Source organism: Phacochoerus africanus, chromosome 15 (genome assembly GCF_016906955.1).
Source record: "Phacochoerus africanus isolate WHEZ1 chromosome 15, ROS_Pafr_v1, whole genome shotgun sequence".
NCBI lineage: Eukaryota > Metazoa > Chordata > Mammalia > Artiodactyla > Suidae > Phacochoerus > Phacochoerus africanus.
Window position 1 is genome coordinate 135405782 of NC_062558.1, and position 13761 is coordinate 135419542.

A 13761-nucleotide genomic window follows, 5' to 3' on the forward strand; every position below is an offset into this window, starting at 1 on the left:
CCGCTGCCCACTGCTTAACGTTAATGAGCGATGTTCATTGCATGGTGAACTTTAAAAAAAAGTGACTTTTGGAGTTCCCGTTGTGGCGCAGCAGAAACGAATCTGACTAGGAACCATGAGTTGCAGGTTTGATTCCTGGCCTCCTTCAGTGGGTTGAGGATCTTGCGTTGCCATGAGCTGTGGTGTAGACTGGCAGCTACAGCTCTGATTAGATGCCTAGCCTGGGAACCTCCATATGCTGTGGGTGCAGCCCTAAAAATACCAAAAAAAGGGGGGGGGTTGTTTGCTTAAATATAATGACCATGTGTTTCAGCAGGGTGGTGGCAGAGGTGGGAAGGGTTGCTTCTTTATACAGTCAAACCCTGCAGACTTTTTATCCATAGACTTGTGAAATTATTTGTTGCTAGTTATATAAACTATAATCTTCATGAGAAAGAAAACACTCAAAGGAAGAAAAAGCATCCTCATGCTTCACACAAATCCTAAAACGCTCAGTTGAGCTTATGATAGACTCAAGGTGAAGATGTGGGGTGGGGCGGAGTCCACTTTACTAACTCTCTTCACTTCCTTTATTTTCTCAGAGATTCCCTTTTACTTATTTTGTGCTTTTTAGCGCCGCACCCGAAGAACATGGAGGTCCCCAGGCTAGGGGTCACATCGGAGCGGCCGCTGCCAGCCTCCACCACAGCCACAGCAACATAGGCTCTGAGCCCCATCTGCAGCCTGCACCACAGCTCCCGGCAGTGCTGGATCCTTAACCCACCGAGCAAGGCCAGCGATTGAACCTGTGTCCTCATGGATGCTAGTCAGAGTGGTTAACCACCGAGCCATGATAGGAACTCCGTAGATTCCCTTTTATAATATCTCTCAAAAATTCATGTCTGAGTGGTTGTGAGGCGTGTTTAACTTTGATGCCGTGTGAGCCTGTATTGAAACTGAGCCGTAACGGTCCTCTTCTCTCCCTCGCAGGCTGTTGACTACTATTTGAAAGCTCTTAGGTCCTTGGGCACACGGGACATACACCCAGCTGTTTGGGATTCGGTGAATTGGGAATTGTCCACTACTTACTTTACCATGGCAACGCTACAGCAAGATTATGCTCCGTTATCTAGAAAAGCTCAAGAGCAGGTAAGAATAATTGCTGGATTATGAAAGAAGTCTTAACCTTACTTATTATTTAGTTCTGCAACGGATAACTGAGCATCTGTTAGAGTCTTTTCCTGGACAAGCAGTATTTGAATGTTTTGAAAAGTCTTACGTGAGATGATGGGCTTGTCGTTTTTTTCCTCCCCCTTAAAAAATGAAACAGATTGAAAAAGAAGTCAGCGAGGCTATGATGAAGTCCCTGAAATACTGCGACGTGGACTCGGTGTCTGCTCGACAGCCTCTCTGTCAGTACCGCGCTGCAACCATCCATCACAGGCTGGCCTCCATGTACCACAGTTGTCTGAGGAATCAGGTATTGCCATTTCAGTTCAGGTTCAGTGCCAAGTCCCTTAAAAAATGTTCTGGTGGGAACTCCCATTGTGGCTCCGTGGTAACGACTCTGACTAATAGCCATGAGGACGCGGGTTCAGTCCTGGGCCTTGATCAGTGGGTAAGGATCCAGCGTTGCTGTGAGCTCTGGTGTAGACCGGCAGCCTCAGCACCAATTCAACCCCTAGCCTGGGAACTTCGTATGCTGTGGGTGAGGCCCTAAAAGGACAAAAAGGAAAAGAAAAAAAAAAAATGTTCTGGTGCTTTGCTTCCATGTAACTGTATAGCTTTTAAGTGCCATCTATTCTTTCAGCTGCTTGAGAGAAACTTGGAGTGTAGGTATTTTTCCCTCTCACCCGTGCCATGTGTTTTTCCTACTATGATTGGGTCTTAATTTGAAAAATTACATATTTGCCTGGATTTTCAAAAAATAGAGTTAGGTTTTGTAGTTCTGTACCAGTGGTTCTATGGTAATTTTAAAGTATCCATCTCCCGTTTTTAAAAATTTCTATTTGTGAAATAGAGCATGTATATCAAAGCACCTAGAAAATGTACGAGAAGCATATGTACAGTTAAAAGAATAACAAAGGCGTCCTGTATACCTCACCTTGGGGTGACGGGTGCTTTAGGGAGCCCCGGGTGCCCTTGCTGTGGAGTCTCGGCCAGATTAACTGCAGTTCTGGGCTGTTACGTTGGTAGCTTTCCTGTGTTGTAAACAGCATGTTTGCATTTTACCTGGTTGTGAGCTTTATAGAGCGAGTCCTGCTGCACGTATTCTTCTATGGCTGATTGCCTTTTACTCAACACCGTGTTTTGAGGATTCTTCCACGGCGATGCATGGAGCTGTTTGTTAGCTCAGCTCATCAGTAGTCATTGAGTGAGCATATCACAGTTTGTTTATCCGTTCTGTGATTCCTGAACTCTGGGATTGTTGTAGTTTGAGGCCATTAGAAATAATAAGATGAACAGTCTCGTGTGTGAATCCTGGTGCTCAGACGCACATCCTATTTCCAAGAATAATTCAAGGCCTGAGTTGAGGGTGCTTTCCTTCAGAGAGGGTGCCTCGCTTCTGCCAAGAGTCTTGTGCTTATAGTTTTTTAGGGATGATTTTTCTTGTTTCGCTGTTTTCTCCTTCTTAGCTCAACCTGCAGTGTCGTGGGTGTGGGTTTACTTGTGGGTTGTGCTCATCCTCAGCACACTGCCCAGCTTGATCTGGAGACAGCCACTTTGAGCTGGCCCTAGACTCTTTAACCCTTGCCAGCAGAGGGCCCCTACCTAAAGCCAAGTTTTCCAGGTGGCCTAATAGCCTCACAGCCAGACCAAGCTTGGGAGAGTTCCAAGGCAAATAAATCACTGGGGGAGAGAACTGTCTTTTCAGCAAGTAGTGCTGGGTCAGCTTGATCGCCACACACAAAAGGATGGAGTTGGACCCCCCCCCCCATAAAATACAAAAGATGTAAATGGAAGAGCTAAAATCTCTTAGGACTTAAAGAACAACAAAACACTTAAAAAGCATTTAATGACTTGAGGAATTCCATGTGGCCCAGCCGGTAAGGATCCAGCGCTGTCACTGCTGTGGCTCGGGTCGCTGCTATGGTGGGGGTTCAGTCGCTGGCCTGGGAATTTCTGCATGCCACAGGCACGGCCGAAAAAAAAAAAAGGTAGTTACTGTGAAAGCCCAGCCTTAGGGTTTGTTTATGTTTGGTTCTAGGTTGGTGATGAGCATCTCAGGAAGCAGCACCGGATGCTAGCCGATCTTCACTACAGCAAAGCTGTGAAGCTTTTTCAGCTTCTGAAAGACGCTCCGTGTGAACTGCTCAGAGTACAGTTAGAAAGAGTAGCGTTCGCAGAATTTCAGATGACCAGTAAGTCTTGCTGTTTTATTTCTCAGATGTGTATGCATTGGCTTAGTGTTGGATTGTCTTAGATTGAGGCAGCCCTGTGGATCTCTCTCGGATGTAAGTAATGTTTCTTTTTAATTTGCCCATCGTTCATGACTTGGGGTAGGGATGTTTTTTGAAATGCTTTTTAAAATCTAGAGAAATGCATTAGATTATGTTCAGTGACTAGAAATATAGAAATAGAGCCTATGATTTCTTATTTCAAAAAAATTGGACCAGTTTGGACCATTCAAGATGTAAGTCCTCTTGAACGGATGGGAGCGGAGCAGCAGTGGTGATGGAGTGGGGGCCTCGCTGGTCCCGCCGAACAGAGAACTGAGACTGCAGCTTTTGACTGTGGTTCTAGAACAGGCTTTAACTGCAGAGCCTGAAGGTGAATTGGGAGGGAACAGAAGGGTAAAAGTGAGACCTTTTATTATTATGTCATTTTCCATGACAGGGAGTGAGTGTCTCCACTGCTGAGTGTTTTTTTTTTTTTTCTTTCTGAATCTACTCTCGCTCTCGTTCCCTGCTCTGTGTCTGCAGAGAGGGCTTATGAGACATATCCCTCGTGTGGTGAAGAAACAAGAAACCTTTATTTGAAATACAGCAATTCATTGGTTTCATTTCAGTTGGTTTCTTCTGTAAAATTAAATAAATTTAATAACACACACAAGACTGTTTCTGTGGTGTCTCTGGAAGGATGGAGAAGAAACTGATGGCATTGTCGCCTCTGGGGAGGCCTGGAGGGTGGCTTTCACCGTGAGACCATGCGGACCTGTACTGTACATTTTGAGAGTGTATCACCTATTCAAAACAGTTTTTAGGAATACTTAAAAGCACCTTTTTACCTTTCTTGGCCAGTATGTAGTGCATAGTGCAGTGTGTGAGGTGGTCACCCAGGATTAACGGTAGCTCCTTCTGGGGTTGGGCTGGCGTGATCTTCTTTTCCAGTTGGCATCTTTGAATTTTCTGCCATGTTTGAAATCCTGAGAGTGAACAGCATCATTTTTTATTTAAAAAAAAAAAAAAATACTGGGACAAATTTGCTAAGATGATAAGTGTGACTCATTTCCCTTTAAAAAAAAATGTTTAATACTATGAGTGTAAAACAAAGTTTAGTGAGGCAGGGAAACATTTACTTATGGCTTTGTCTAGGCTTATTTTCTCTAGGAATAATTACTAAACAAAAAGTTGGATTTAGAAGATTTCTTGGGATTCTCATGAGCGTTTGAAAAGCAGAATTTTCATAAATACATCCGCATTGGCTGGGTTTCTAGATTTCCATTTAAAGGAGTGATCACCCTGTGTTTGACATTCTAGGTCAGAATAGCAACGTTGGAAAATTAAAAACACTCTCTGGGGCTCTTGACATAATGGTGAGAACTAAGCATGCATTCCAGCTCATCAGAAAGGAGCTTCTAGAGGAATTTGACCAGGTAACTGGAGAAAAGATTTAGTATTGTGTTTTATGTGTCTTGAGCTAAATGCTGCATGACGAATGTATGTAGTAGGCATGTAGGATGCATGTATGTATTGTGTGTACTAATAGACATATATGCTCTGTAAAAACACATTAACAGTGATTTATTATATTTTCTTGGATTATTAAAACTTCTTTAATTTGCAGGTATACCTTTTATATTTTAATTTTTTTTCTTTAAAAAGCCACATAGATCTTGGTTAGTAAGGCCCTAGGAATATAAAGTAAGTCTCTGTTAAGTTTTGCTTTTGTTTTTGAAAGAAAAGTTTTCTGCCTACTTTTATTTATTTATTTATTTGTGTTTTTTAGGGCCACACCCCCAGCATATGGAGGTTCCCAGGCTAGGGGTCCATCGGAGCTGTAGCCACCGGCCTACACCACAGCCACAGCAACACCAGATCTGAACCGAGTCTGCGACCACCACCACAGCTCATGACACCACCAGATCTTCAATCCACTGAGCTAGGCCAGGGGTCAAACCCTCGTCCTCATGGATGCTGGTCAGATTCATTAACTACTGACCCACAGCCGGAACTCCTCTGCTTCCTTTTACAATTTCCACTGCACTGCCTGCAGTTGCACGGTGCATGGGCTTACGCAGGCTCCTGGCCAAGGCCTTGCTCTTTGCCAGGTGTGCCCGTGTCCATGCGGCCTCCTGCTGTTTTGGAGAGCTTCCCTGCGTCCCTGGGACACTCTAGCCTGTTACTTTCCAGGCTCTGGTTCTCAGACCAGATGGCGCCTGTTTCCATCTTGCTCCTCGAGTATCTGATATTGGGACGTCCAGAGGTTTTCTTTCACTCCGGATTAATTTCTTGTAAATAAGTGCCTTTGTTTTTTTTGTCTTTTTGGCTTTTCTGCGGCTGCTCCTGCGGCATATGGAGGTTCCCAGGCTAGGGGTCTAATCGGAGCTGTAGCCGCTGGCCTACGCCAGAGCCACAGCAACGCGGGATGCGAACCACGCCTTCAACCTACACCACAGCTCATGGCAGTGCCGGATCCTTAACCCACTGAGCAAGGCCAGGGATTGAACGAACCTGCAACCTCATGGTTCCTCGTCGGGTTAACCACTGCAACACAATGGGAGCTCCATAAGTACCTTTTAGGTCCGAGACACTTTTATCAAGTGGTTTATTCTATCAAAATGTCCTCTGGGGAAGGAGGGAGGAGGCTTGTCACAGCCTCCACCACCGCCAGCTGGGCCGCCCCCTGGGAAGAAATTATCTCCAGTTTGCTTTTGTTTTGTTTTTGCATCAAAAGTTTGCTCCGTTATAGAAACCATGGTTCCATCACGGGGTATGAAGCTGTGCTTGTCAGGTGGCTTAGGTGAAATGCCTTTGTGTTGTTTTTAGCCTAAGAGCGAAGAGACCCCTCCAGCTGCTGAGTCTCCTCCTGGTCTTAATCGAGAAGAAGTCCTGAAGCTCCTGAGTATATTCGAGTCCCGCCTGTCATTCCTCCTCCTTCAGTCCGTCAAGCTGCTCTCTTCAACCAAGAAGAAAACAAGGTAAACTTGAAATGGTTGTGGAAGTGTATTTCCAAGCACCTTACCTACGTATATACTTCTTACCCTGACCCTGTCGAAGCACAGGCCGTGTTTTTTTCTTGGGTTTTATGTGGATAACCCAGCAATTTAAGCGGTGTTCTTTGGTGATTGTTAAATTGAGTGAGAATCCTCCTCAGGTGGCCTGCTCTGTGCTGAGATGATAGAAACAAGAAATCTTGCTGCCTGAGGACAAGTACCCTGTTGGTTGTCATGTCCTCCCTGAGAGATGAATGGCCTGGAGTGAAGGCTGTTTGTTGTAGCTCTGCTGATCACTGTCCTTAATAGGAAGTGAAGACCACAGTTTCGATACGCAGGACCAAGTGTACCATAAAAAGTAGGTATAGAACACCAGAGTCTCTCTAAAGTCCAAGAAATTCCTGAAGAAAACAGCGAGCATCTCAGCAAATACACCTGTATCATCTTACGCAATTCGGTGGTTTTGCCAGAGTTGTTAGCTTGGTGCATGAAATTCTAGTAGTAAGTACTAAATCAGGAAGATAATATAAACAACATGCCTTTTTTTTTTGTCTTTTTTGTTGTTGTTGCTATTTCTTGGGCCGCTCCCTCGGCATATGGAGGTTCCCAGGCCAGGGGTCGAATCGGAGCTGTAGCCACCGGCCTACGCCAGAGCCACAGCAACGCGGGATCCGAGCTGCGTCTGCAACCTACACCACAGCTCACAGCAACGCCGGATCGTGAACCCACTGAGCAAGGGCAGGGACCGAACCCACAACCTCATGGTTCCTAGTCAGATTCGTTAACCACTGCGCCACTACGGGAACTCCCTTTCTTTTTTTTTAATGTAAGTACAATCTGGCCATGTTAGAAAATTTGAAAGATAGAAAAAGGAAAAAGAAAATCATTTATCCTAATACAGTTATCCTATGTGTATTTCACCAGTTTACGAAACTAGGGCACAAATAATTTTTGTCTCTAGTTGTGTGTGTTTTGACTGGCATGCAGTGAAATTCATTCTTTGTGGTGTATACAGTCCTTCAAGCTCTGGCAGATGCAGAGATGTGTGTCTGCTGCCAGCGTCATGACGGGGAGCAGTTCCCTCACCCTGGAAGTTGCCTCTTGCGCCTTTTCGTAATGAACCCCTCTCCTGCCCTCGAACCCTTAGTCGAGGTCTCTTACCATTAATTTTGTCAGATGCCTTTGCGGTACACAATGAAATGACGGTATCATTTTCCATCTTTAATCTGTTGACACAGCGGATTAATTTTTCTTTACTTTTTTGCACGTTAAACCAGCTTTGAATTCCTGAGATGAAACTCCATCTCGGTGTGATGTGTTGTTCTTTTATGTATTGTTGCATTCCATTTCTGTTAAGGATTTTTGTGTCTGTTCATAAGGAATTTTGGCCTGTAGTTCTCTTGTAATGGTTTAATCTGGTTTTGGTGTTCTAGCGGTGCTTACCTCATTAAATCGATTGGCAAGTGTTCCCTCTCCTGTTTTTTGGAAAGATTAGAATTTACCAGTTAAACCATCTTTTTTTTTTCCCTAAGGCCACACCCAGGGTATATGGGAAGTTGCTGGGCTAGGAGTAGCAACTAGTAGAATTGGATATGCATTGCCAGCTCCGAGCAGCATCTGTGACCTACATTGCAATTTGTGGCCATGCCGGATCTTTAATCCACTGAGCAAGGCCAGGGATCAAACCTGCTTCCTCGTGGACACTATGTCAGGTTTTTAACCTGCTGAGCCACGACGGGAAGTCCTGGTGAAACCATCTTAATGGCTTCATGAAAAGTTTTAACAGCGAGTTCAGTTTCATTTCGTAGATATAATATTAATTCAAATTGTCTTTTTCTTCTTGAGTGGAAGTCTGTTTCATCTGGACTGAATATATAGGGTCACAATATCCCCTTATTAGCCTTTTAATGTCTGAAGGAGTTTTTAGTGATAGTCCTTCTCTCATTCCTGATATTGGAAAGTCTTATCTTCTCTCATTTTGTTCCCTTTAGAAGTTTATCAATAAATGATCTTTTCAGAGAACCAGCTTTTGGTTTAGTGGGTTTTCCCCTCATTGTTTTTGGTATTCAGTATCATCAGTATCTGCAGTTGCTATGTATTTCCTTGCTTTTGTTTATTTTGGGTTTAATCTCCTCTTTTTCTAGTTTCTTAAAGTGGAAGCCTAGATTACTAATTTGAGATCTTTTTTCCTTTTAAATATAAGCAAGCCCTTGCCACTATAAATTTTCTTCTAAGCCCTGCTTTTGCTGTATAGCCCTGCTTTTGCTCTATCTCACAAATTTTTTGTCTTTTTTTGCCATTTCTTGGGCCACCCCTGTGGCATATGGAGGTTCCCAGGCTAGGGGTCCAATTGGAGCTGCAGCTGCCAGCCTACGCCAGAGCCACAGCAACGCGGTATCCGAGCCACGTCTGCAACCTACACCGCAGCTCACGGCAACGCCATATCCTTAACCCACTGAGCAAGGCCAGGAACCAAACCCGCAACCTCATCGTTCCTAGTCGGATTCGTTAACCACTGCACCATGATGGGAACTCCTCTCACAAATTTTGATGTATTTTCTTTTTCATTCAATTCAAAATAATTTTTTACCCCCAAGACTTCCTCTTTCATCCCTGTGTTATTTAGACACATGCTGCTTAATTTATGAATATTGGGACTTTCTGGATATATTTGTTATTGATCGCTAGTTTAATTCTCTTATGTGCTGAGACCATTCTGTTATGTGCTTTGTATGATTTGTTTCACGTTTGTTTAGATTTGTTTTATGACCAAGAATATGGTTTGCCTTGGCAGGTGTTCCACATATTTGAAAAATATGGGTATCCTACTGTTTGGCCGAGAGTGTTGTGTAAATGTCAGGTTAAGGTGGTTCAGAGTGTTGTTGAGCTCTCTCGTATTCACACCGACTTTCTGTCTGCGCTTCTGTCCGTCACTGAGAGAATCGTGTTGAGGTCTCCAGTGACTGTTGTGTGGATTCGTCTGTTTCTTCTTTCAGTTCCACTTGTGTTTTGTGTGTTTTGAGGCTGTTAGGTACATACATATTTGGGATTGTTATATTCTAGAGAATTGACCCCTGTATTGTATAATGTCCATTTTTGATATTAATATAGCTACTCAGCTTTCTTTTGGTTAATGTCTTTTTCCATCTTTTGTTTTCAACTTCAGCCATTTGTTTTTTAAATTTAATGTGAGTTTCTTACAGATGGCGTATGATTTGAGTCTTGCCTTTTTAATCCATCCTTATCATTGGTATCTTTAGACCAGTCACGTTTAGTGTGATTATTGATGTATTTAGATTTAAATCTGTCATCTTGCTGTAGCTGTTCTCTGTTTGTCGTCTTCTGTTTTAACATTTTCTAGAATTCTTTTTTACTTCACTATTGATGTGTTAGTTATACCCTTTTTACATTTTTGTTAGTTGACCCAGGGTTTATATCTCTAATCACGCTACCTTCAAATAAGATTACACTGCTTCACACGTGTGAAGACCTCAAAACGATATGCTCCCAGTTCTTCCCTTCCACGGAAGGTGCTGTCCTCATCATTCATTTTACTTTGACACATTACAGGCAAATGCTACACTGTTACTGTTTTTACTTACATAGTAGGCTTTTTATCTATACTTTTAAGAGAACAGGGAACTTGTATTACCTTCTCTTGTTCCATCTCTAGTGCTCTTCTTTGTGTAGAGATCATTTTCTGTGTGGTATCGTGTTCTTTCTACATGAAAAACTTCTTTTTTAATGTTTTTTGTAGAATAGATCTGCTGGAAATGAATTCCTCCTTTTTTGAGAAAGTCTCTATTCCTCCTTCAGCCTTTGGAAGATCTTTTGGCTGGGTATAGAATTCTAGGTTTACAGACTTTTTCTTTCCACACTTCAAAGATGTCACTGCTTTGCCTTCTGGTTTGTGCATTTTCTGACCTGACTGGAAGTCTGTGGCTGTTCTTATCTTCGTTCTTCAGTATGTCATGTGTCTTTTTTTCTCTAGTTGCCCTCAGACTTTTTCTTTCTTTTTTCCTCCAGTGGTGTGGGCATAATATGCCTAGGTCATAGGATTTCCCCCCCCCCCCTTTAGTATTTTTATTTCTTCTCCATTTTCTTTTTCTCTGGCTCCATTTAGACTCGTCAGTGTTCTTCCACAGCTTTAGATATTCTTTTTTTTCTTATGCATGTTTGTTCTTTTTTGCATTTCAGTTTGGGTGGCTTCCCTCCACCTGTCGTCTTCACGCGTGCTGACTCTTGGCTGTTTTGTGTCACATGCAGTTGGCCTTGTCGGAGGCCTTCTTCCTCAGTGTGTCCTCACTTCTAGTATTTCCCTTGGCTCTTATTGTGCTCTGCCTCCCTCTGCCCACGTTCCCAGTTGGCTGCTGCCCATCGTGCACATGTTCCATTTGAGCCTTTTCATCGTTGTTTTAAGTCCCGTCAGGTGGTTCCAACCTCTGTGGCGTTCTGAGCCTGGCTCTCTTCCCTGCCTTTCTCCATCTTGTGGTTGTTTGTGGGAGAGGGGGCAACTCCTCTAGGACAGTAGAGGCTGACAGAGGTGATAACTAAGCCTGGAAGGGTTTGGGCACCTGTCTCGTTCAGGGCCCTGAGTGTGGGGTTCGAGTTCGTTTTTCAGGCCTGGAGTTGAGCTGTAGCTGAGGCTTTCTTGTTGCTCAGGTTATCCCCAGGCACCACGGGCTGCCAGTGCCTCTGGCTCTGCCTGCGTTGGGGCAGAGCAGCTTTGCAGAGGCTGCTCGTGACGTCTGTACCTTCAGTGTTAGGTCTTCTTCATGCAGCCCCTCAGGGGCCTGTCTTCCTGCACCTGCAGCTCCCAGCCATGTTCCACTCTTGTTGGTCCTTCATTGCTTCTTATCTGTCAGGGAGGGGAGGGGGAATGGGCCTGGCTGAGGCTTGGGGATGTGTGCCGCCCCCCGCCAGGGCTAGCGTTTCTTCTGTTTCACTCACCCACACCATGGCAGTAGCTCTTCGCCTTGCCCAGGCCTGCACAGGGCACTTCCTCAGGCCTCTGAGCAGGCTCTTACGTGAGCACCTGCTGTGTTCTTACACAACAGCCCCTGGAGCCCCCACTCCCCCACTTATCAGCCCTCTTGGCCACTACCAACTCATTAACTATTTGAGCTGAATTCTTCGGTCCACACCCAGGTACATCTGCCCCAGGTGAAGAAATGTTTCCCTGTCTCTCCCAGGATTAGCCTGCCTGTCCTTAGTTTTCAGACTTGATCCCCAGCTCTGTGATGGGTGCAAGCAGGTTCATGACCTTGTAGGTGTGTCCTGCTGCTGCTGCTGCTGCTGTCATGAGGGTGGGAATGCTACTTTGTCCCCGCTTTCTACACCCTGAGCAGAAACTCCCTCGAATGCTGGTCTGCGTGATTCTCTCTGGCCTTAGAAGAGAGGCATGCTGGGTGGTAGGTGCACTGCCAGCTCAGCCCTGTTGTTGGTCCTGGGCAGCTGCCCCATGTCCTGTCACTGGTGCACAGAAAAGGTGTTGGTCCCTGTGTGACCAGATAGCAGACACGTTGTCCTTTGAGGAACTTCCAGGCAAAGGAGGCTGTGCTGGCCGTGACCTTCAGTTGGAAAACTCATGGTGGATGCTTCCTGTTTAACAGCAGTGGATACATTTTGTAATTTTTTTCTTGGTGGCAATAGAAATATGTGAGATGGGAGAAAACCAGTAATTCATTGTCAGTGTTTCGAGTTAGTAGCTAAGGTGTCCAGTCTTGGAGTTTAGTCTTACGGTAGCTTTTATACTCACACAGTCGCATGGGTGACTCAAGTAATTTTTGGCACAGTGGAAGATCCTCTAACCTTCTGTTTATTCAAGTTATTACTATTCTGAGTTTTAATCTAAACTTTTCATGCGTGATGCATAAAGTTCTAGTTAACTTGTATTAGTTTTTTAAAGTTTATTAAAAGACTTAAATATGCTGCATGTGTTAATACAGTTAATACGTTGGCAGGTTTCATAGCACAAAGACACATTGATTTGAAAGTCAGTGACTGTTTCTCTCAGGTTTCACTAACATGCACCTGAGAACACCTATAATTTTATTACGAGGAAAACAGCCTGTGCTGCAATTCCAGTTATTTCATCAGGAAGTAATGAGCACTCTTTTTTGCAGTAAAGGGAAATCACAATTAGCCCTTAAAAAGAAAGGAAATAATCGTACATTTATGTTTTGACTGTTTCTCCTGTTCCCTCTAGCAAAAAAAAAAAAACAAAAAAACATATTAATTTAAAAATCCTAATTTTCTTAAAATCCTAAAGAATTAGAATGAAACATAAGAAAATGAAGATGCATTTAATTTAAAACAGTCTCGTTTTCCTTTTGAGGTTATGCTGGCACTTGTGACTATGTTGGCAAACCAGAAACACTCGTTTTGTCTGTTCCATTGTGTTTTTTCTTTTTGGATCAAGAATTGCTCTTGCACCGCATTTTAACATTCATTGCTTTAGCAGATTGGAGCCTCTTGACCTTTCGATGGCTTGGGGGTTTAACATATAGAAAATAGAATAGTCTCTGAAGGGTTGAATGCTTTGTGCCGTAGACAGAGAACAGATCCTGGGACTTACACGTTTTCCTGGCCAGCCGTGCCCGTTGAACATTTGGCTAAGATTGGTAAAAGGAAGATAAACGAATGTCGGCTGCCTTCCTCTGGAAAAAGATAACCCTGCGAAATGACAGCACCTTCCACGTAGAGAAGGCAGTTTCACTAACTGTTGATGAGAGCTGCTCAGGAAGAGAGTGATTAGTAGAAACTGGAAGATAAAGATTTAAGATTCAAAATTATGATCGGAACAAATCAGAGCGTCTTACATTTACTGGCTCAGAGGCCGTCAATTATCTTGAGGCATCCAGCTAAAATGAGTGTGAGGTCATTTTCCATGGAAAATAATTCATATTCTAGTGTTTCTGATTGTTAAGTGCTATTCCCTTGTTCACTGTCACATAGGCATTTACATGTCTCGTGAGGTTATCAAAAGTTTCATGAATGTTAACCCCCCCCCAAAAAAAAACCCACAACACTAAAACGTATCCCTCTTGTGGCCACGCTGCAGATAGTGAATGCACTGAGTGGTCCCTCTGTGCTGTGGCCGGTGTTGGGCAGGGGTTCAGAGAGGAGCTGTGCCTGATAAAAGTGGGTGCAGGGGGACTAGGCCTCTGTGGAGGGAGTTTTCATAGGCTCTCGGTGGGTGCAGCCCGGCCTGTGGTCGGCCGCCTGCAGTGTGGAAAAGGTGGGTCCTGTGCAAGGGGAGCCACTGGAGCCGAGAGAAGGGGGGTCCTTACAGCCTGAGCCTGGAGGCGGGCAGAGGGAGGGTCCAGGCTGCTGGGGTACTGGCTAGCCAGCCTGACAGGCGGCACTTGGGCACAGGTAGAAGGTCTGGGGAAATCCTTAACGGA

At 44.3% G+C, this 13761-nt stretch overlaps 1 protein-coding gene across 3 annotated transcripts in view; it reads left to right on the plus strand.

The window, feature by feature from the left end:
* EDRF1 (erythroid differentiation regulatory factor 1) overlaps nt 1-13761 on the plus strand; it is a 43121-nt gene that overhangs the window by 28027 nt on the left and 1333 nt on the right. For all 3 annotated transcript variants that reach the window (XM_047759862.1, XM_047759863.1, XM_047759864.1), the window contains 5 exons: nt 970-1128; nt 1310-1459; nt 3188-3341; nt 4680-4795; nt 6189-6340. In XM_047759862.1, coding sequence (XP_047615818.1) covers nt 970-1128; nt 1310-1459; nt 3188-3341; nt 4680-4795; nt 6189-6340 — 731 coding nt within the window. The remainder of the gene's footprint in view (nt 1-969; nt 1129-1309; nt 1460-3187; nt 3342-4679; nt 4796-6188; nt 6341-13761) is intronic.